General features: G+C 41.9%; 1 protein-coding gene across 1 annotated transcript in view; it reads right to left on the bottom strand.

The window, feature by feature from the left end:
* Positions 1 to 23021, bottom strand: part of malrd1 (MAM and LDL receptor class A domain containing 1) — a 70944-nt gene that overhangs the window by 25825 nt on the left and 22098 nt on the right. Inside the window, exons 9-20 of the mRNA XM_077229213.1 lie at positions 21890 to 21995; positions 21255 to 21622; positions 20718 to 21151; positions 16063 to 16150; positions 15765 to 15944; positions 14758 to 14917; positions 14464 to 14620; positions 14161 to 14271; positions 12832 to 13045; positions 12132 to 12379; positions 2665 to 2950; positions 2187 to 2432 (exon numbers count right to left, since the gene is read on the bottom strand). Coding sequence (XP_077085328.1) covers positions 2187 to 2432; positions 2665 to 2950; positions 12132 to 12379; positions 12832 to 13045; positions 14161 to 14271; positions 14464 to 14620; positions 14758 to 14917; positions 15765 to 15944; positions 16063 to 16150; positions 20718 to 21151; positions 21255 to 21622; positions 21890 to 21995 — 2598 coding nt within the window. The remainder of the gene's footprint in view (positions 1 to 2186; positions 2433 to 2664; positions 2951 to 12131; positions 12380 to 12831; positions 13046 to 14160; positions 14272 to 14463; positions 14621 to 14757; positions 14918 to 15764; positions 15945 to 16062; positions 16151 to 20717; positions 21152 to 21254; positions 21623 to 21889; positions 21996 to 23021) is intronic.

Here is a 23021-nt window from a genome sequence, read left to right on the forward strand (position 1 = left end):
CTAATATGCATTAATTCATGTTTAACTAATGCACAGATAATCATGAGTTAATGTATGATTCATGAATAACTAAACCATTAATTAATTATTACTGCATCAGCAACTAATAAAGAGTCTATATGATTAATAGATTAAGTAATACATGAATTGCTATTAATTCAATGTGTCATTGTGTATTAATTCCTTAATAACATATTTTATTAACTAATAGTGTAAATTAATGTGTTAATTACCACAATTAGTCAAAGCTATGCACTTCAACTACCAGTTGTCTGATTTAATTAATCATTAGCTAATGATTTGCAAAGGTATCATTATGTTATGACTCTACTTGTTGAGGCACATCATTATTAACTAGTCATTTAGTAATTGTAGTAATTTACACATGAATTTGCACTAACAATGAAGTAATTAATCATGTATTAATATGTACCTGTATTATCTGGAAGTTGAAATACAAGGCTTTGGCTCATTCTGGTAATTAACATATTAATTAACACTATTAGTTAAAAAAGGAGTTATTAGGGAATTAATTCACAATTACATATTTAATTAATAACAATTAATGTATGAACTAATACATTAACCATACAGACTCTTAATTAGTTCCTAATGTGGTAATCATTAATGAATAGCTTAGATAATCATTAGTTACACATTAATTCAGTATTATCTGTGCATTAGCTAAGCATGAATTAATGCTTATTAGTGCACCCATATTGTAAAGTGTTACCAATTAAACTTAAGAGACTCATACAACTCTGCATGCTTAGTCTCCTGAAGTATAGTGAAAACTCCATCTCATCCATTGATTAGGAAAACTGAACAAGGGGTTGTGGGCATTATCAGCCTAAAAAACATGTATGCATGAGTATTTCAACTCACTGGAAATAGTACACTATCCTTGACATAGTATTTTTAATGTAACCTATATAATTTTAGATGCACTAAACCTAATCTGGCACACAACCGAATGGAAGTCTAGGAATTCTGAAAATGACAAACAGATGGACTCAAACAGGGATAAGGTGAAACTGTGACTGTGCATGATAAAACAGGATTGACAAATGTGATGTGGTAAGGACATCTGAACATCATCAATAATGGTTTTCCCAGCTTACTGTAGCTTTAATGAGATCCTGGGACTCCATAGTTCTATTGAAGCTAGAAAACCTTGAAGGAAATACAAGGAATGGAAAGCTTACAACTACTTGAATAATGAAGATATCTTGCTGAGATGGAGTAAAGCAGGGCGCCAAATCAATAAAGGAGACTTTATTACAGAGACGGGCTCTGAAATCTTAAACCATGTCGAAGACTGGCAAGTCTTTACAGCTTACAAGAGAAATTAGAAAATGTATTTTCATTCCACCAGACTGGGTGTATCATCATTAAAAAAAGTTCTGAATGCAAGTTCGGGAGGAGCCGAATCATTTGGTCCTGTCAGTCATTAACACAAGCGTAACATTCTTCGAGTCGCCTCAGTGACAATTCTTCCAGCATCCCTCTACCTTCTCACCAGTTCCTTCTTCTACTCTTACTTATTTTATCCAATAACATACTGTTATCAGGGGTAAGCTTGGATCTTGGGCCAAGCCGATGAAAGCAAGCGCAATTCATTTACCATTATTCATTAAGGCTGTACAGGCAGGGCAGTTGAACTCATGCATCAAAAGAAGAAAAACGAATTTTCTCGCTAAATGAATGGCAGTTAGTTCAAGTATCACCCCATCTCCGAAAACCTAACCTTTACAAAGTACTGATGTCTTCCAGGGAGCTTACAACAGATGAGTAGAAGCAAATAAATACATCTTAAACCTCAATGCTACCAGCAATTACCAGAAAAATGCAGATGATGCGCAAACCTTTCGACAGAAATACATTTCTGTTTCTCTTCTTTATTTCAGTCATCTAAGCAGCAGGTGCAGGATGTGCAGCAATTAGGATTTCGAATGCAATTATGAATCTGAGTTTTGAAATATCAAAATAGTGTAATTACACATGACTGACATTTTTTTCTTTCTATCTTTAATCTTATTGAACAGGTAGATGAGCTGTAGACACATTATTTACAGTATGTGTCTAATGTGGGTGTGAAGGTCTTTGGGTGGCAGTTTGGTTAGGCCTCCATGTGAGATCCATGCATTTTGGTTATACATATGCAGCGGTTTACAGTAAAGTCTTACCACTTTCATTTTTAAATGTATGATCATGAGGAGGTCTGATCATATGAATGGAGCCGACTCCAAGGGCCCAACTAAAGGTGTCCGCCAGGCTGTTTTTCCAACCACAGCGCCCATGTTCAAATGAGCAGGATGTCCCACAATCCAACTCATCAGTTCCATCTCCACAGTCATCAGTAAAGTCACATTTCTGCTCTTGCTTGTAACAATTGGCATTGTTACACTCTAATGAACCAGGTGGACAGGATCCTGTGAAGACACACACAGATAAATATTCTACTAATGCATAAAAACAAAAGATGTTTATTTTGTTCTGCTCATGTTTCCAGTACTGGATGCTTCTCTTACAATATACACTATCGTTTCAAAAGTTTGGAGTCAGAATTTTTTTTATGTTTTTGAAAGCAGTCTCTTATGCTCACCAAGGCTGCATTTATTTGATCAAAAATACAATAAAAACTGTAATGTTGTGAAATAGTACCTAGGAGTAACCGGGGAGTAGTGTCTGTCTCAAATCTGCTACTAAGAATACAGCCTGAAGAGAAGATGATGTCATCCAGGCAGATGTGAACTCGAGTATTGAGTCCCACCTTGCCTTCAAACATAATGCGGAAGTTGTCAGAAGATGAGAGAGGTACTTCCTGTCTGCTCCAGTAGTTGCCTTGATTGCCAGTGAGGCTGAGTAAGAGTGAGCGACTGGAGTTTGTAGACATGTACACGTTTAGAGTGCCAATGCCATCACCAGACATGTGGACGTAAAAGACCATCTTGGAAAGCATACAAGAAAAAAAAGATTTGTAACATCAGCTAAAATATCACACTAGCAAGAGTGTTGTTGTTGCAAATATGTCACAGTAATCACAGCGGAGATAATGTTCCGAACAACAGTACGATTTCTAGTGGAATATATTTTATACAACAATCAACAAAGAAGTGGTTAATACTAACTAACTTAAATCAGGGGTGCAAAACTCAGGGCCCCAGTCCTCCAAAGTTTAGCTTCAACCCTAATTAAATGAATCTGATCCAGCTGTCCTTAATGCCTGGTACACACTGTACGTTTTTATACCATCCCAGATGAAAGACAGCCAATGGTGGTGATTTCTGTGGTCATGGATCCTAAACGGTGGTCCTATGTCGGCCAGCAAGACAACGTCGGCCATTGTATTGCTACCAAATATAGCCTATGATAATTTTCTGACAGTGGCAGAAATTTAGCATGATCATCTCACCGTGACCTAGTCTACTGACTAAACAATAAAAATGCAATGCATGAAATTGCATTGATCAACGCGACATGGCGCTAAAATGTAAAACTGCTTACCTCAAGCTCCATTTGACCGCGTCTATATTGTCCTCTTTTGGTTCCTTCTCTTTTTTTCAGCGCACATAAAAACCACAATTGCCAAAATGCGATTCATCTTGCTCTATTTGTTTACCACTAGCTATTTTATTCTTTTATACTAACTTGCGTCGTAGCCTATGATTCAATAGGTGTCATCATCGAACAGTCTACAATACATACATGTCATACCCAAGTTTATTGGATCCATGTTATACCGTGTGATTTGTAATGATCTTATAGGATTGCCGAAATTACAGAAATTGTCTGTACCAGGCATAAGGCTTATTTGAAAATGACAGGTATAGGTGTTGAAGCGGGGTTGGAACTAAATTCTGCAGTGCTGCGGCCCCTTCAATATTCCCAATTGCTTTGTCTCAGTCAACATAAACAGCTCCAAGCAACACACAGTAGTTCATTCACATTCCTGAATGAATCCGTGTTTTGAAAAAGTTGAGTGAATGATTCAATGACTCACAAAAAAAATGTTTCCGTTTAAAGAGTTTCAGTCATTTAGATAATTTGTCATAATGTAATATTATGTTCCAATCCAAAAACATATTCAGCTAATTTCCAGATGATTTCCAGACTCAGTCAATGGTTGTACCAATCATGCACTTCTAACCATCTAAATTAGCAAACCTGCTAATATCTGCCACAATGGTGTCTCTCTGGCACCTTGAAGGGTTTCTCTTTTATTGATTGATTTTTCACCGGTGGCACAGACACGGACACTTCCATTATTTATAAGTATAAATAGCATCAAACTACTATTTACACTTATTGCAAAGAAAATATTGCTATTTTTATATAGTGGAAATGGAATCTATTGCTATTTTAAATAAAATAAAATAAGTAAATAAAATGTAGTTGCTACTTACACTTACACAAATAGTCGCTGCACAAAAAAAGAGAGAGAAGAAAGCTGCCTTACGAATGGCAACTGCGGGCCTGACCAAGGAGCAGTACCGGGCCTGCCCGTGCACGGACACCGATAGGACACACCGGCATGGACATTGACACGTACACCGGCACGGACACCGGCACGGACACCGGCACAGTCATTGACACCAACACAGACACATTGGCATGGACACCGGCACGGACACAGAAACCGACACGGAAACACAGGGCATGGACACAGCAGCACGGACTCTGGCACAGACATCGACATGAACACTGGCACGGAAACGGACACCGGCACGGACACACCGGCACGGGCACCGGCACAGATACCGACATGAAAACCAACACGGACACCAGCACAGCCACGGACACATCGACACCGGCACGGACACCGGCATAGGCACTCCCATTATTTACAAATATAAATACATCTAACTACTATTTACATTGCAAGGAAAATATTGCTATTTTTGTGAAATAGAATCTATTTCTATTTTCACTCTGCTAAGTCTCTACTTACACTTACACAAATAGTCGCTGCATAAAAAAAATGCACACACAAGAGAAAAGAAAGCTGCCTTACGAATGGCAATGGCGGGCCTGAACCTTGGAGATGTGGTGGGCCTGGACCATGGAGAAGTGGTGGGCCTGGACTGTGGAGCAGTGGCGGGCCTGGACCTTGGAGAAATCGTTGGCCTGGACCATAGAGCAGTGGTGGGCCTGGACCATGGAGAAGTGGCGGACCTGGACCACGGAGCAGTGGTGGGCCTGGACCATGGAGCAGTGGCGGGCCTGGACCATGGAGAAGTGGCGGGCCTGGATCTTGGAGAAGTCGTGGTCCAGGACCACGGAGCAGTGGCAAGCCTGGATCTTGGAGAAGTCGTGGGCCTGGACCTTGGAGAAGTGGCGGGCCTGGACCGTGGAGCAGTGGTGGGCCTGGACCATGGAGCAGTGGCGGCCCTGGACCATGGAGAAGTGGCGGGCCTGGATCTTGGAGAAGTCGTGGGCCAGGACCATGGAGCAGTGGCGGACCTGGATCTTGGAGAAGTCGTGGGCCAGGACTGTGGAGCAGTGGCAAGCCTGGATCTTGGAGAAGTGGTGAGCCTGGACCTTGCAGTAGCGGTGGGCCTGGACCGTGAATTAGTGGTGGGCCAGGACAGTGGAGCAGTGGCGGGCCTGGACCTTGGGGAAGTCGTGGGCCTAGAACGTGGAGAAGTGGTGGGCCTGGACTGTGAAGCAGTGGTGGGCCTGGACCTTGGAGAAGTGGTGGGCCAGGACCGTGGAGCAGTGGCCGGCCTTGACCGTGGACACGGACACCGGCACGGACACTCCCATTATTTATACACTCCCAAAGAAAGCTGCCTTACGAATGGCAATGGCGGGCCTGAACCTTGGAGATGTGGTGGGCCTGGACCATGGAGAAGTGGTGGGCCTGGACTGTGGAGCAGTGGCGGGCCTGGACCTTGGAGAAATCGTTGGCCTGGACCATAGAGCAGTGGTGGGCCTGGACCATGGAGAAGTGGCGGACCTGGACCACGGAGCAGTGGTGGGCCTGGACCATGGAGCAGTGGCGGGCCTGGACCATGGAGAAGTGGCGGGCCTGGATCTTGGAGAAGTCGTGGTCCAGGACCATGGAGCAGTGGCAAGCCTGGATCTTGGAGAAGTCGTGGGCCTGGACCTTGGAGAAGTGGCGGGCCTGGACCGTGGAGCAGTGGTGGGCCTGGACCATGGAGCAGTGGCGGCCCTGGACCATGGAGAAGTGGCGGGCCTGGATCTTGGAGAAGTCGTGGGCCAGGACCATGGAGCAGTGGCGGACCTGGATCTTGGAGAAGTCGTGGGCCAGGACTGTGGAGCAGTGGCAAGCCTGGATCTTGGAGAAGTGGTGAGCCTGGACCTTGCAGTAGCGGTGGGCCTGGGCCGTGAATTAGTGGTGGGCCAGGACAGTGGAGCAGTGGCGGGCCTGGACCTTGGGGAAGTCGTGGGCCTAGAACGTGGAGAAGTGGTGGGCCTGGACTGTGAAGCATTGGTGGGCCTGGACCTTGGAGAAGTGGTGGGCCAGGACCGTGGAGCAGTGGCCGGCCTTGACCGTGGACACGGACACCGGCACGGACACTCCCATTATTTATACACTCCCAAAGAAAGCTGCCTTACGAATGGCAATGGCGGGCCTGAACCTTGGAGATGTGGTGGGCCTGGACCATGGAGAAGTGGTGGGCCTGGACTGTGGAGCAGTGGCGGGCCTGGACCTTGGAGAAATCGTTGGCCTGGACCATAGAGCAGTGGTGGGCCTGGACCATGGAGAAGTGGCGGACTTGGACCACGGAGCAGTGGTGGGCCTGGACCATGAAGCAGTGGCGGGCCTGGACCATGGAGAAGTGGCGGGCCTGGATCTTGGAGAAGTCGTGGTCCAGGACCATGGAGCAGTGGCAAGCCTGGATCTTGGAGAAGTCGTGGGCCTGGACCATGGAGAAGTGGCGGGCCTGGACCGTGGAGCAGTGGTGGGCCTGGACCATGGAGCAGTGGCGGCCCTGGACCATGGAGAAGTGGCGGGCCTGGATCTTGGAGAAGTCGTGGGCCAGGACCATGGAGCAGTGACGGACCTGGATCTTGGAGAAGTCGTGGGCCAGGACTGTGGAGCTGTGGCAAGCCTGGATCTTGGAGAAGTGGTGAGCCTGGACCTTGCAGTAGCGGTGGGCCTGGACCGTGAATTAGTGGTGGGCCAGGACAGTGGAGCAGTGGCGGGCCTGGACCTTGGGGAAGTCGTGGGCCTAGAACGTGCACCGGCACGGACACTCCCATTATTTCTGAGTATAAATAGCATCGAATTGCAAATAAAATATTGCTATTTTTATATAGTGGAAATAAAATCTATTGCTATTTTCACTCAGTGTAAATAAAATCTAGTTGCTACTTACACGTACACAAATAGCCGCTGCATAAAAAAATGCACGCACAAGAGAGAAGAAAGCTGCCTTTTGAATGGCAGGGGAGGGCTAGGACCGTGGAGTAGTGGTACGGACACTGGCATGAACACCGCCATGGACATGGACATCGCCACGGACACCAACACGGACACCAGCACGAACATACGCATCTGTATGTATGCGTAAATGGCTCCTGTCAGTGGGCATTTGATTGTGGCATGCATCTACTCCCATGCACGTACACACACATTTTGCTACTTTCACTAAGCATAACACAAAGTCTAAAAACAACAACAACAACAAACACTTCTCTTCCTAATTGTCATTTACAATGTCTAAAAACATCTAACCATGACTGACAAGTACACACAGGAACTCCACTTCTTCAGCTTGTGATTAATGATTGATTGACAGCTTCTTGTGACTGATTGATGGAAGCTGAATGGGAGGACAATGGGAAAACGAGTCTCCATGGGCTAATTATCTCAAACGCACATACACACCTCTAAAAAGATTGAACAGTCTGTTAAGTTAGAGGAGATCCAGGAACATGATTGTCTTTCCACACAAACTGAAGCAAACTTTGAAAGGTGCTGCTCTTTCTCACACATTGCAGGTGAATCAAATATTCTAAAAATTATGGAATTAAACATCCTCATTGTGCAAATGATCTAATTGAAAATATCAATATATCAAACCTTCCTTAATAAAACACAAATATTTTTTAAAGAATTTCCTCTGATTTGTTCAGAGCTGTAAAGCCACCTTGCTGCTGTTCTCAGTTGTGTATGCAATATGGAGGCATAAAAATACAGTAGAAGTAAAGCATTTTTGGACTGGTAGATGATCAGCAAATACATTAAGATGTTTCAAAAGGTGCTGGGACATTTTTGAAGTTCACTGCAGGGATGTTACAGAAATGGTGATGGATCCTTCTACCTTCAATGGTGTGTATGATTTTCAAAGAGGGGGAAAAAGGGCCGGATTTAAAATTTGAGTTCTAGAGAACCCATTTGTTAACACAAGATCAAATTTACCTTTGTCTTTTCAGATAAAAGAGTTAATTATACCATAAAAAACATAATGTGGCAACTAAACTTTACTGTAACAAAATAAATACACAAATAATAATCTATACAAATTGCAATACATTATTTTACTGTTCACATCAAAACCATTTACATAAACCTTCAAAAATCTTTTTTGAGAATGGAAAACTACCAACTGTTAATCTTTGCAAACGGTTTCCAGAAATCTATGATGACATCTGCATTACAGATCTCAGAGATGCTAATCTTATGCAAGATTATTCAAGAATGTCAGTTTTCCATCAAAAAAGAAGCAGGTACATATGAATAAGAATAACCCTAACCCAGAACAGAACCATAGCCTACTGCTAATCCAAACTGTATGCTTCTAATTGTCTATCAACTTTGACGATTGTGGTCCAGACAGAACTGTCATTCCTGTACACTGCTTTTTTGTTCCCTTTCGAGGGAACTCGGACTGCGTCGATTGACACTTCGGGGGGAACGCCCCTCAGCGTAGCGCCTCTGAAGTATGAATGAAACTAAGCCAATCTCTGATTGGTGTTGCGTCATGACGTAATGTGTGACGGTATACAAGCTGAAGCTCTAAAGGACGCCGGCACACATGAGATGTCAGCTTTTTGTTCTTCAGCAAAGCGCTCTCTGTTTGACTTGTCTGTCTTATTTGGTGTTGTCTGTCACAAAGCATTACAACTATATATATATATATATATATATATTATGGCGAGCCCAAGTTTCACTCGGTGTGTGCATCCCTGCCCTCGTTATATCACGGGTGGGGACAAACATCGTTTGTGTAGGCCTGGCCATTGTTTGGGAGTGCAGCACGCGCTGGCAGCTCTCGAGGGGGCTGCTTGCGAGGATTGTGAAAAACTTCCAATCCGTCTGTCCATTTAAAAAAAAACAAGGAGAAGGATGGTCAGGCTCACGAGCCCCGTGGTGCGGGACCCGCGTCTGCTGAGGCGGCGCGGCAACGCTCTTCATGGGGCTCGCAAATGGGTCTGTTGCAATATAGAATCTATAGTGGCTCGGATCTCTCGTTTGCCGAGGCAGCGCGTTGATTACGGGTCTACTCTGCAATAAGATTCTGTGACTTGGATCTCGCGTTTGTCGAGGCAGCGCGTAGATCAAAGGTCTACATTGCAATACAGAATCGAGTTGCTCGGATCTCGCGTTTGCAGAGGCAACGCGTAGATTGCGGGTCTACTTTGCAATAAAGATTCTGTGTGTGTGCGAGGCATGAACAGTCAGCTCCTGAGGGTGCTGGCTGTGTTCATTGAGTAATATCTCGACGCGTATATCCGTGCGCTGTCGGATGTTTCAGCCTCGCACTTGTTGACTTTCTTCTTGGGTTGGAAGCCAACTATATTGTGAACGACTCGAATCTCGCGTTGCCTAGGCAGCGTGTGGATTACGAGACCGTATAGCCTAACACAAAACAGTTTTAGTCTGGTAAATATGGCTGCATTTAATTTCAAGAAATTAAAATGATGAAATATTTCTGACTTTTGAATATCGGAAGTTAGATATTTTAATTCAGCCTACCATTCAGACCGAACCTCTGAGATATTGACTCAACCACCTCGGGGTAGAGTCTCCATTCCCTGGGCCTCAGCCCCTGTCTCGACAGGATGTCTGCTCCCTGATTTGGACTCCCTGGGATATACTTTGCTCTTAGAGATAACAGTTTCCCCTGGGACCACAGGAGGATCTGATGCGCCAGTCTGCATAGAGGGCGAGACCTCAGACCCCCCTGATGGTTTATATAGGCCACCACCGACATATTGTCGGACCTCACAAGGACATGCTGACCTTTGAGGTCCGGCAGGAAACTCTTCAGAGCTCGGAACACCGCCAACATCTCCAGGCAGTTTATGTGCCAGGAGGAATGATGGTCCTGCCACAGGCCTGTCGATAAGCGGCCGTCCATGACCGCGCCCCATCCCATGAGGGAGGCGTCTGTCGAAACGGTTTTCCGGCGACATGTCGCTCCCAACACTGGACCTTAGGACAGAAACCAAGCTTTTTCCCCATAGATAGGAAACGAAGGCATCTGCGTGTAACCCTGATCATGGGGAACGGGTTCCCCCTCGGGGAGAACCCCTTGGTTTTCAACCACCACTGGAGGGCCCTCATGTGCAGCAGGCCAAATGGAATTATGCTGGACGCTGCTGCCATGAGCCCCAACACTCTTTGAAAATGTTTCACAGTAATGGCTTGGCCTAGCTTATCCTGGACACTGTGGCCAGAATGGACTCGATTCGTGCAGGAGACAATCGTGCCCGCATCGTGACCGAGTCCCACACCACTCCCAGGAACGTGGTTCTCTGGGCTGGTGTCAGCACGCTCTTTTTCGTGTTGAGTCTCAACCCCAGGTCTCGATGCCGAACCGCCAACTCTTGTGACTGGGCCAGAATCATACAGTCGCCGATATAATTGAGTACCCTGATGCCCCTGGAGCCTCAGCGGTGCTAGAGCTGCATCCATACATTTGGTAAGTGTGCGTGGGGAGAGAGCTAGGCCGAACGGAAGAACCAATATTGGTGCGCTTCGCCCCCGAAAGCGAACCTCAGGAACTTCCTGTGAGATGGAAGGATGGATATGTGGAAGTATGCATCCTTTAGATCTATCGTGACAAACCAATCCTCGGATTGAATTTGACTCACGATGATGGGAATTGTGAGCATCTTGAACCTGAATCTCCTCAGAGAACGATTCAAGTGTCTGAGATCTATTATTGGACGCAACCCCCCCATCCTTTTTGGGAACTATAAAGTAGCGTCTGTAAAACCAGGACTCCCTGTCCGGTGGAGGAATATGTTCTATAGCCTCCTTTACCAGCAGGGAGTTTACTTCCTGTTCCAATACCCGACCCTGCACTGGGTCGACTGCAGTCCAGACCACCCCGTTGAACCTTGGTGGGCGTAAACCGAACTGCAGCCTGTACCCCTTTTGAATGGTGCGCAGGGCCCAAGGCGAAATATTCGTGAGATTTTTTCATGCATCGAAATATTTTACCATAGGAACCAGGCTCTCGAGCCTGGCTTCGGGTACCAATCGGGATTCGTTCTCGACCCCCTGAAGCGGATCTCCGGCAGGGTTTGACCGAAAACGATTCTCGATGGGCGGACGCGATTGCTGCCTGGCCGCAAGCCTGTGGGGCAGACAGAGCAGCGTGCGTTCGCTGGAAACCGATGTGTCCCGGAGCGCACTTAACGGCGGGATACAGACATCGACTTCCTAAGAGCTCCCCTGAGGGGAGGCTCTTTCGGTTTAGTTCTCGACACCCTGAAGCGGAGGACCGGCAGGGAATAATCGAAAACCGTTTCCGATGGGCGAACATGAGAACTGACTGGCCGCAAGCCATTGGGGCGGACACTGCAGCGCGCATTCGCTGAAAACCGATGTGTTCCGAAGCGCACTTGACGCTGGATACAAACATCGATTTTCAGAGGGCTCCGCGGAAGAGCAATTCTCGCTCGTCCCTCCACGGGGGGGATAGTCCTGTTATTTTTGTCTCGTTTTCGATACCCTGAAGCGGAGGACCGGCAGGGAAGAAGTGTCAATCGACGCAGTCCTCGTTCCCTTTCTCAGGGAACAAGGGTTACAGTCGTAACCCGAGGACGCTTTGTTGATTGATTCCATTGCAATTCTTAATGTAATGCTAGTACCAACTGATCTTGAACTACATTGAAATAATTACATAAAAACACCAGTGAGCACTTACTTTGCAATTCTTGCTGCGGGGATGAAAAAGAGGTCCAAGGATTCGGGCAGTATCTCCTGTGTTCTGTGGGAAGGATCCTTCTAGATATAAGTAGTGGCCTGATGGTTTACGGAGGGTGTGATCAGTTGATGGTCCTGTCCCATGAGTGTGCATATTTCCTTGTTTTATCAACCAATCAAAGTCATCATCTTGGCTCTGTCTCCATGAGCAAAGGTCAAATTCAAAATTGCAGCGACCACTGTATCCCTCTGGAAAATAAAAATAAAATACTAATATTAATACTAGATTGTGACAAATTTCATCATTCACTCACCCTTATGCCATTCCTAACCTGTAGGAATGACTGACTTCTGCAGAACACAAAATAACTTATTTTGAAGAATGCTGGTTTCCAAACAACAACTGTCCTTTTTATGGACAAAAAACCGAACAAGACAGTTTTTCAAAATATTTATTTTGTGTTCCATACTGTAGAACAAAGAAAGACATAGAGGTCTGAAAAGACATGAGGGTGAGTAAATGATTTTTGTGTGAACCATCCATTTAAAAAAACCCGACTGCACAAGCAAAGCACATTTAATACAGTATGTGTGCCGGATGTAAAATTATTCCATAAACAAAATTTGTGACTGGCAACTGAGATACAGTTGAACAAACATCTGGGAAAAAGTGACAGGAAAGAGAATGATATGTTTCTCACTGCATATGTAATGATTCTCATCTGAGCCATCTCCACAGTGATCAATAAAGTCACACAAGTTGTCCTCAGAGATACAATGACCGTTGGCACAGATGAATTCGTTGTTATAACAAGGAAGATCAGACGATATTGGAGGGGTACAGTCCACAAATGCCACGTCATCAACAACAACATCACCCATGTAGCTGATGCCCCGCTTGGCTCGAAGAACGACCTATTGATTTTATAAAGCGACATGCTGTTAAACTGCAGTAAACTAATGTACTTTATCTGCTCCACAATACTTTCATACAGATGCATAATCAAATGCACAAATCAAATCACAAATTCATATTAACCCTATGAGACATGTCAGGTAAACAGACTGATGTAAAAGCTGTCATACTGTACACATCTCTCAGAATCAATTGATTGTCTTAAAAAAAAGGCAACAAGAATTTTTTTTAAATATATAAATATATTCATATATAAAGAGTTGAATTGAAAGTGCTTGAGAGCTGCTGCCTAAGTTAAAGGGCACTAAGGCCCCTGACAGAACACAGCAAAAGGGCACTTAGCACTAACGAGTGAGGGTATCATGAAGTATCTAGAACAATGAAGAACTATGTTTGTAAGAGTGTTTATATATAAACAGTGTTGATAAATATTAATAATGCAAGGGCCAGATGGAGAAAAGGTCATGATATTTCTTACCAAAGCATCAACAGTTCAAACATCAGCCTGACACTTAACATTTGACTGCACATTTCAGCCATTTTAAACACACACAGTTCTTCGATCACCTTTATAAAAAATAAATACATTTCATAAATTTGTTTACCTAGTTAACACACACAGTTCAAAAGTTTGGGGGCGGTAAGAGTTTTAAAATGTCTTTGAAAGAAGCCTATTTGCTCTCCACGACTGCACTTATTTGATAAAAAATACAGTAATGTTGTAAAATATTATTGCAAATTAAAATAACTATTTTTAATAAATTCTGAACTGTAATTCCTGTGATGGCAAAGCTGCATTTTCAGCCTCTCTTCAGTGTCACATGATCCTTCAGAAATCAGTCTAATATACTGATTTTCTGCTTAGGAAACATTTATCATATCATCAATGATGTTTCTGACAAAAACAGCAAATAATTTGAAATATATTTTTTTCTAAAATATTTGATCAGTTTAATGTATCCGTGCTGAGTCAAATTATTAAAAAAATATTCAATGCTGTTTTTATTAAGTAAAAGTATTCAATTCTTAATAATTGGAGAACCAAAGGGGAAAATACTGTATATTTAAACGCTACCTTTTGAAAAATTCCTTAATTCATTTCAGAAACACTGACCTGTATGCTATGATGGATTCCTATGAAGACCTCACCCCTCCTCCAGCTGTTGCCTTGGTTACCATTTTGGGACCAAACTTCATGTGTGACAGTACCTGATTTGATGAAGACCTGCAGATATAACATTGGGATTGTTTTGACAAACTGATAATTGGTCTCTGGAAAATACTTCATAAACATTTCAGACAAAATGAAGCATTACATTTTTTCTGTCACAATAATATGTTTGATGTTTTCTAGGCTTGGGCTTACCTATTCAGAAAATGAATAAGAATAATATTCATAATTTCTAGATAATTGTACCTGCAGAGTTCCAACAGTGAAGCCACTCATGTGATACCAGAACACCAGAGTGCACTGGGGTCCTGTTATTTTGATGGGAGCAGTCAAGAGATCGGTGGTGTGACCATATCCTCCATTGGAGCTGTCCGCAAATAAATACCAACCCTGTGAAGAACCACTGCAAAAAAGTAAATGTGTACAGATGAGTAAAAACAAAGCAGAAAACACACTGACATGCATGCAAACCTGATCATGCGTTTATAAATAAAAGCACAAACACATTCCAGCAAATGGTGGTGTTCTGTCTTTGCTCACAGCGTGTGGTCATTAGCAGGTCTGTGGTTCTGTTCTCCTTGGTGAATACTCTCCCCTTGTCCTGTCTGCCAGCAAAAGGCATGTGGAGGAACAGGAGTGGCTGGATCACTTAAATACCATCCACAAATCGTGCCACCTTCAAAATCACAATACTCCTTCACTGAGAACAGAGAACAGTAATATCAGAAGTTTGGGGTCAGTAAGATTTCACGGGCAAGATTTACGATTCAGTAAACCCTCTTTTGGCATTAAAAAACTACTTTCAGGATTTACTAAAGACACGCAGTGAAAAATGAGTGCTGAAAAGGCATGGACAGAGTTATTTTTGCGGCTGACCATTTGTAGGAGTTTCCCATTCAGACGCAAAATATATGGGAGGAGAGTATTTAAATGAATCACGCAAGGTGATTTACTAAGGTTTGCACTAGTCAATGTACTGGTGTTTGCGCCATTAATTACCGCTCATAAAAAGCATGTCTTAAACCAGACGCTACCTGGTAAATTGCGTTGGTCATTATAGCTCTCATCGGCAATGTTCTGAAATTGCACTTTCACGCTAATTTGCCCTGTTTGCCCATCTCCTCTTAATGTTTTTAAAACATTATGCTCACCAAATCTGCATTAATTTGATTCAAATTAAAGTAAAAACAGTAATATTATGAAATGTTATTCAATTTTAAAATAACTTTTTTCTATTTGAATATACTTTAAAATGTAATTTATTCCTGTGATGGAAAGCTGAATTTTCAGCATCATTACTCCAGTCTTCAGTGTCACATGACTCTTCAGAAATCATTCTAATATGCTTATTTGATCCTCAATATTATTGTATAATATTTTTGATACATTTTTCTAATAATAGAAAGATCAAAAGAACAGCATTTAAAAAAAAAAAAGTATGTAACAATGTAAAACTGTCTGTACTTTCGCTTTTGATAATTGTGAGTGTTCATTTCTTTCAGAACCCCAAAGACCCAAAACTTTGGGACAGACAGACAGATGCCTACCACAGTGCCTTTCATCAGAGCTATCGGAGCAGTCGGGTATGAAATCGCACACTTGATTGAGGCTCACACACTCTCTTGTAGTTGAGCACACAAACTGGTCAGGGGGGCAGCTATGAGGGGGTGGTGCTGACAAGGTGGGCAGAGGGGCAGAGGTACTGGGCTCCTTTGAGGGCAATTCACCTATATAAGGATATACACACATAATTACAAGTACTTTACCTTAAAACTATGAAATGTTCAACCGCTGATCCATGATCACACTATCCATGCATATAAATGCATGCCATTGTTAATTCACCTTCATATGGCTGACAGCCGAGGAAAGACAGATCATCTATGGCAATATCTCCTCTGAAATCATCACCAACAGTCCCTTCCACTAAAATCTGTACCAGCAAGAATGAAGACAGAAGAGGCCATCTTAATTTTGCAGCTTGCATATTGTTTGGATGGCAAACAAAAAATAAGTAGATAACAGTAGAAATATCAATAATATGATTTAGTTATGCCTGGTAACTTTTATTTCTTTCTACGAAGAGATCACATAGTAGACCTTTTAAATTGACTTTATGTACAATGAGATGGTAAAAGAAAATGAAGTTAAAGAAATTAAGATCAAGCTGATCACTTAATAAGAACAGCTGCATAATGTAATGTTATATTTAACATTTATAATAAGGGCATTATAATTAACAATTTTCACGATCATGTGCAGTTCTTCCAGATAATCAATAATGGTTCGATTTGATATTGCGTTTATACAACAACAGTTCAATAAACAGTAAGTTATTTTTGAGTAAATTACATTTTACACACAATATTGCCAGTTAATTTGTCTATTCTTGCTCCACCAATGAAAATGTCTCCAAACAACGCCACAACAAATTCAGCTGTTGTGCGTCTACGATCAACACACAAAGGGCCAGATTTACAAAGTTTGTGCTTGTGTTTCTAGTGGTAAAAACTACTGTCAGGTAGTCAGAAAATTGTGCTGAAAAGGCATGGACAGTGTTATTTTTGCGGCTGACCCTATTGCATATGCTTTTGTAGGAGTTTCCCTTTCAGCTGCAAAATTTATGGGAGGAGAGTATTTAAATGAACCATGCAAGGTGATTTACTAAGGTTTGCACTAGTCAATTTACTAGTATTTACAGCCCAAAAAAGCATGTCTTAAACCAGACGCTAATTTTCGCTACTGCTATGTAGAGTGCGTCATTATGGAAATGATCCGGCTGTGTCTTTGTTCTTTAATTTGGGCGTCGACAGTAGATAATGCACAGTACTTTCCACTACCATCTGCGCTTTTACGGTATTGACCTCTCATGCTAATTTGCCCTGTTTAGTAAATCTGGCCAGGCCATTAGTAATGTTTTTTTCCTGAATGAATCAGTGTGTTTGAACGAATCAGTTGAGTGAATGAGTCAAATGACTCCCTCATAAAAACTCAATTAGTATACTGTATAATATAATTAGTAAATGTACACTGATGTAACATGGAGAGAGACGCTACCCACCACTAATGCACAGACCAGTGCGTAGCCAGAATATTATTTTTGGGGGGCCCGAGGGGGCCACTATATATATATATTAGGGGTGGCACGATCCGCTTTTTTTGCCTCCGATACCGATTCCGATACCTGGGACTCAGTATTGGCCAATACCGATCCGATCCAATACTAAAATAATAATTAAAAAAACATTGCCAAATTACCTATTAAACTGTATCTGTATGCCTCACTGTGGGGAAGAGACTGGGATTATTCTTTTGTTAAAGGCATCAAAGCTTGACTTAAACATTATTTTCCTTACTTTGTAAAACAATACAGACAAAATATATACTATATAATTAAAATACATTTATTTTAAAATTTTAAGCTAAAATTTTTAATGAATCAGCAACATATGATACATAGATTGGACAGAACAACTAAGGCTATCAATAAACTGCCATTGCGCAAAAGTATTGTAATATGAAAGGCTCCAATTCAGAGCGGCACGAAACCTTATGCGCATCCCGTGCGCAGAACGATGCGCTCGACGCAACATGGAGTCACGGCGTGCAGCGCGTCGCATTGAAAAGTTCAAAGCACAAAAGTAAGATATACATATATTTCTTTATTTATTCATTAGTTTGAGCCTTTTAACAGTTTTACATTTCCGTTAATGTGCGTGTGAAGAGCAATTATATCGCTCTCTACTCCAGTGTTGTGATCACTGAGGAGTTGTGTTGTGATCTAACAGACACCCGGTTGAAAGTAACATGTGAAACTCCAGCACGTTAAAGTCCTTTTATGCAAACCATAGACCTTTATCTACAGATCTACAGTATAATAATAGGAACATTGACTCATCTTGGAGAGAGTTTCATCGTGTTGACTGTTTTACCCGAGCGCGACGCGCTGTTTGAGTGCGGAGAATGATTGACAGCCGCAGCGGAGGGAAGCACTTAGGTGAAGATTAATTTAACGATTTAAATCTGTACCTCACATTAAACTATATGTAATGGCTCCAGAAATCTTGTAATACAGTACACGAAAACATTATAGTGCTTTATAATGTTTTTGTGCCTTTTGTGTTGTATAACAATAACCAGGGCTCTCAAGTTTTATCAAAAGTTTAGAGTGAGATTTAGGGGAGGAGCCTCCCAAATATTTGCAGCAGCGGTCCTTCGACCCAACCAAATTCGCTTCAATTTTTGCTAGCAGTTCAATTTAGCCTATTGTTCATAATTGACCAGCACAAATGGAAATTATAACAATTGTTAAATCTGATAAAAAGACAAATTCATCCAAATAAAATAAATAGTTATATTTAAAAAATACAAATTTATTGAAAAATTAAAATAAATTTGACCCCAAACAAGCCAACTGAACATCAGTGCTCAATGTACATAACATTGTGTCCTAACAACTTGCCCTGAGCATGTATGTCAAGACCCAAACCAGTCACCTTTACAGGGGTCATCGGATGCCCATTTTCCACAAGTTGGTATGATTCTTTTAGGTCTTCATGTAAAGTTTGTAACATACTTTGGTTAAAATTTCTCAATGGTTGTGTAAAACAACACCCTTTTTACCTCTTCAAAAACAGCTCTGTTCACAGTGACCCGTTTCGGTGCATGTCTCTTTAAATGATAATGAGCAACAACTTTTTGGCTTTTTGAGGATTAAAAAAAAGTGAATGGATTTTTTTCATTTCATGGTGATTGTGTCCACACACTGCAAAGACACATTTATTTGCAAATACCATATAAAAGTGTATTTTGCATCCGATGACCCCTTTAAAAGCAGTTGGAGAGTTTTTGAATGCATCAAAAAACAATTTAGCACGAATTTGGCTATACTCCTCAACATCAGCTCTCTCTGTCTTTGATCACAGGCAAGAGATATCGTCCAGGAATCGTAAAATAAAAATGCGAAAAAAAAATAAAAAAATAAAAATGAAGATGTCCGCAAACCGCATTCATCAGATCGTGCTCTTTCAACTTCCACTCCGTGTGTGCGCGTGTTGTCTAGTAACGAACGTGCTTGCAGCGGGAACACATAATTTACCCGGAAACAACTAATTCTAATTTCTGATTGGCTGGTAGCTAGCATTTAACTCTGTATAACTCGAGACAGATGCTATGAACTCGGCAGAGAACTTCCCTCCGTTTGCCTGCGTCTCGTCCATTAATTGTACAGCGGGACAAGTTCCCTTACTCCTCAGCGTGAGAAATACAAGGTGTGGCGTGTGAGCGGGTTGAAATGCGTGTGTCTCATGCCCAATGCGTGAGACTTGAGAGCCCTGACAATAACATACGTAGGCTATACAATATCGGATCGGATTTGGATGGTCTCGTCTGGCGATACCCGATCCGGCAAATATTGCTAGTATCGGAGCAATACCGATACTGAGTATCGGACGGCGCACCCCTAATATATATATATATATTGTGGATGCGCCGATACCACAGCAGTTGGTTAAGTACACTGCTGTCACTTTAAGAGCTGCACATATCCAACATACTGTTACACATGCATTTTCTTTTCAATTGTTTACGTTCACTTAACCCTTTATAAGGCTATCATTGAAATATTTGGGAATTCTAAATTTTAACCACAGAAAGCTAAAGTTAAAGGACATTTAAACAAAAAAATGTTCTTAATTTTTTTCATCTTTGCATTGCAAATCAAGGTCAATGAAGTTACCATATATGAGCACTTGCCTGTCTAGGGTAAAATAAATTACCGACTATGTTCCACAAGGATACTTGCCTACACAGGCATTTTGACATGATTTTTTGTGAATTTGTCCATTTAAGCACTGAGAGGCAGCTTTCTGGGATTCGGATCTGGATGTTTGCGCACAGAAAATGTATTGAAAACGTCATGTTCACTGCACAACGTCACTGTGCTGAATTCCTGTAATAATGTAGGGAACCACTCGTTATACATAAATCAGGTTACAGTTTATGTTTTTACTTTACTAGGTTTAATTCAAATCACACGTGTGCTGAGTGAACGATCAGCAATCAAGAGCATGCAACTGAAGTCCATGTTCTACCTTTGCTTTTTCTCTCTCTCTCTCTCTCTCTCTCTCTCTCTCTCTCTCTCTCTCTCACTCTTTGCCATCAGTTAACATTAGTAATATGCTCCTTATTTTACTTTCTTTGCTATTGTATATCCGACCAAATTACAAGGTTACCTAGGGCCCCTCGTGGCTACGCTACTGGCACAGACTGACGTTATCTCTGGTATGGAGCATCCAAGTTGACAAGGTGACAAAAAAACGAGATGTAAGGAAATTTTCACATTTCTCTCTATATATTACATATAATATTACACATCTGCAGGAATACAGTGCATTTAAAGCTGGAGCAGCCAGTCAATGAAAGGATTCAGCACACAAGGACACCATTGACCCCGTAGGACCCATCCTCTTCAATACCCATAATTCGGATCAATAACTCACCTGAAAGTGGTGGGCGCTGTAGATCGTCAGTATCATCCTGTGCCAGAAGTTGCCTTGGTCACCATAGCGAACCCACAACAAGTTCCCCCGACCACTGTTACTTGTGCGCATGTACACAGCCAAACGGAACACATTTTGGCCAAACATGTGATAGTGGAATCTGAAAATGCATGGTGGTTTGGGTTCAGGACCTCGGCGAGGAGTTGGAAGAAAAGGCAGACTGATAAGAACAGCAGTGTCTTTAAACTTCTGTGGGTCTGAAGATTCGATATAGAGGAAGTGGCCATCCACATTGGCATGTGTGTGGTCCTTCCATGGGCCTGTGTTGAAAGTAGGAGTGGGTCCTTGGATACGGGTCCAATCAAACATATCCTCCTCTGGTTCCTGAGTCCAGCTACACAGGCCTTCCTCAAAGTCACACATTAGTTCCGGGGCTGATAGGAAAAAAAAAGATCACTGTAAACCGACTGACTAAAAATAGCTAACGTCAAACAATAAACTGGTTCATTGACCATTTAAAGCTCCACTAATACTGACAGCAGTTTTCCTCGTCTGTTCCATCTCCACAGTCATCGATCAGGTCACAGATCAGAGAAAAGCTCACACATGCTTTGCTCTGGAGGCAGTGAAGGTGATATGGAGTAGGGCACATCTCGACAGCCTCGGGCAATGAGCAGTTATGGAACATAATATCATCTAGGGCAGAGACTCCCTCATACACGCCCAGGCTCAGTTTTGCAACTGAGATGTAGAAAGGCCTGGTCTGCCTGCCAATCTGCACAGTTATAGGGTGCCACTGGTTACCTTGGTTGTACAGTGTTTGCCAAAGTAAAGTGATGCTGTCTAAACCGTCTATCAGCAGGTGCATTTCAGCAGCACCAACAGAATGGCCAGAATTATAGTGCCTGTAAGCAAAACAATCAACATTACTATTACAATCTGAACACTTAATGTAAGAAATTATATTGTAAAGCAGTTAAGGATATTGTTTGATTTCATTTTTTATATGTATAAATAAACATACATTTTATTACATACATAATACAAAATAGTACCATACATTTTTAAATTCTAATATTATTTTGATTCATTTATAATTCATATATTTCACCAAGCTTAGAAAGAGGTAAGGTCCGAATCTTAAGTCACTTGGATAATTCTTCATCCCTTACCAGAAGGTCATGACACAATCTGAACTTGCTTGCTGGAATGTAGGACTGCGCAGCAAAGCCTGCTGGGAAAACCTGCTGCTCTTCTTGAAAATAAACATGAAGTGGCCTTGAAGGGAGAGAAAAAGAGACAGTAAAATGCAAACTTGTAATATTATATTGTACATTATGTTGCTTATTAGTAGATTTTGTGACATTTAAAAAATCATTCATTTGAATTCAGTTCCAATGAATAATGGAAATGGCATTTGTAACCATTAATTTGAACATCACCCTCAGGCAATACAGGAGCACACAAAGCAGCACTATTTTATTTTTTGCAAAACACCACAATTGAAATTAACTAGACGAATTCAGACACAGTTTACACTCACAGATGATGTGTAGATAAACATTATCATTTAAATGGGATGTTACTAAAGCTGTTTCAGTGCTATTGCAAACTACGTAAAGTAGGGCCCTATGACTTCCGCCAGTCATAAAAAACGGAATTTACTGTGTAATGTAAAATTTCATGGAATTTGTAAAATTTGTGATGAATAAATAAAAAGCAGGTCAGTACACTTAAATGCAGGGTAACTTATTTGTTCCAGAATTTTTTTTTGTTATGCTGGTTGAAAGTCTCTTCACATCCTGATAGCAATCAATAAGTTATGAGGTCTAAATGTATTTATATGTATATATATATATATATATATATATATATATATATATATATATATATATATATATATATATATATATATATATATATATCATCTGTGGAAGGCGTAGGACCATAAAATGTTAGTCCAATCATTGCATTCGGTCCAAATGCAACAATACCATGTCCTGCCTGTCATTGTATGTATTTTCAGATATACCTCCGTGCACCTTGCTCTTGCAGGCATCACACATCATAAGTGCGTTTCATGTTATGCAGAGTTAGGCAGACGTCAGTAACCGAGCACCACAACCGAAACAACAGCCAACTTTTAAAGTTCCTCCTGAGTCCTGAACCAAAACAACAAGCTTATACTGCGTTCACGAAGCTTGAAACCAAGCTTCAGCAGTCAGGTGGTACCGATCAGTGCTCTTAAGTTGTTTATTGTAATGGCTGAACCGAACAGACACGCACAGTTACTTTTTATATTTA

Source organism: Siphateles boraxobius, unplaced genomic scaffold, assembly GCF_051911475.1.
Source record: "Siphateles boraxobius isolate OS27281-9 unplaced genomic scaffold, OSU_SipBor_1 130, whole genome shotgun sequence".
Taxonomy (NCBI): domain Eukaryota; kingdom Metazoa; phylum Chordata; class Actinopteri; order Cypriniformes; family Leuciscidae; genus Siphateles; species Siphateles boraxobius.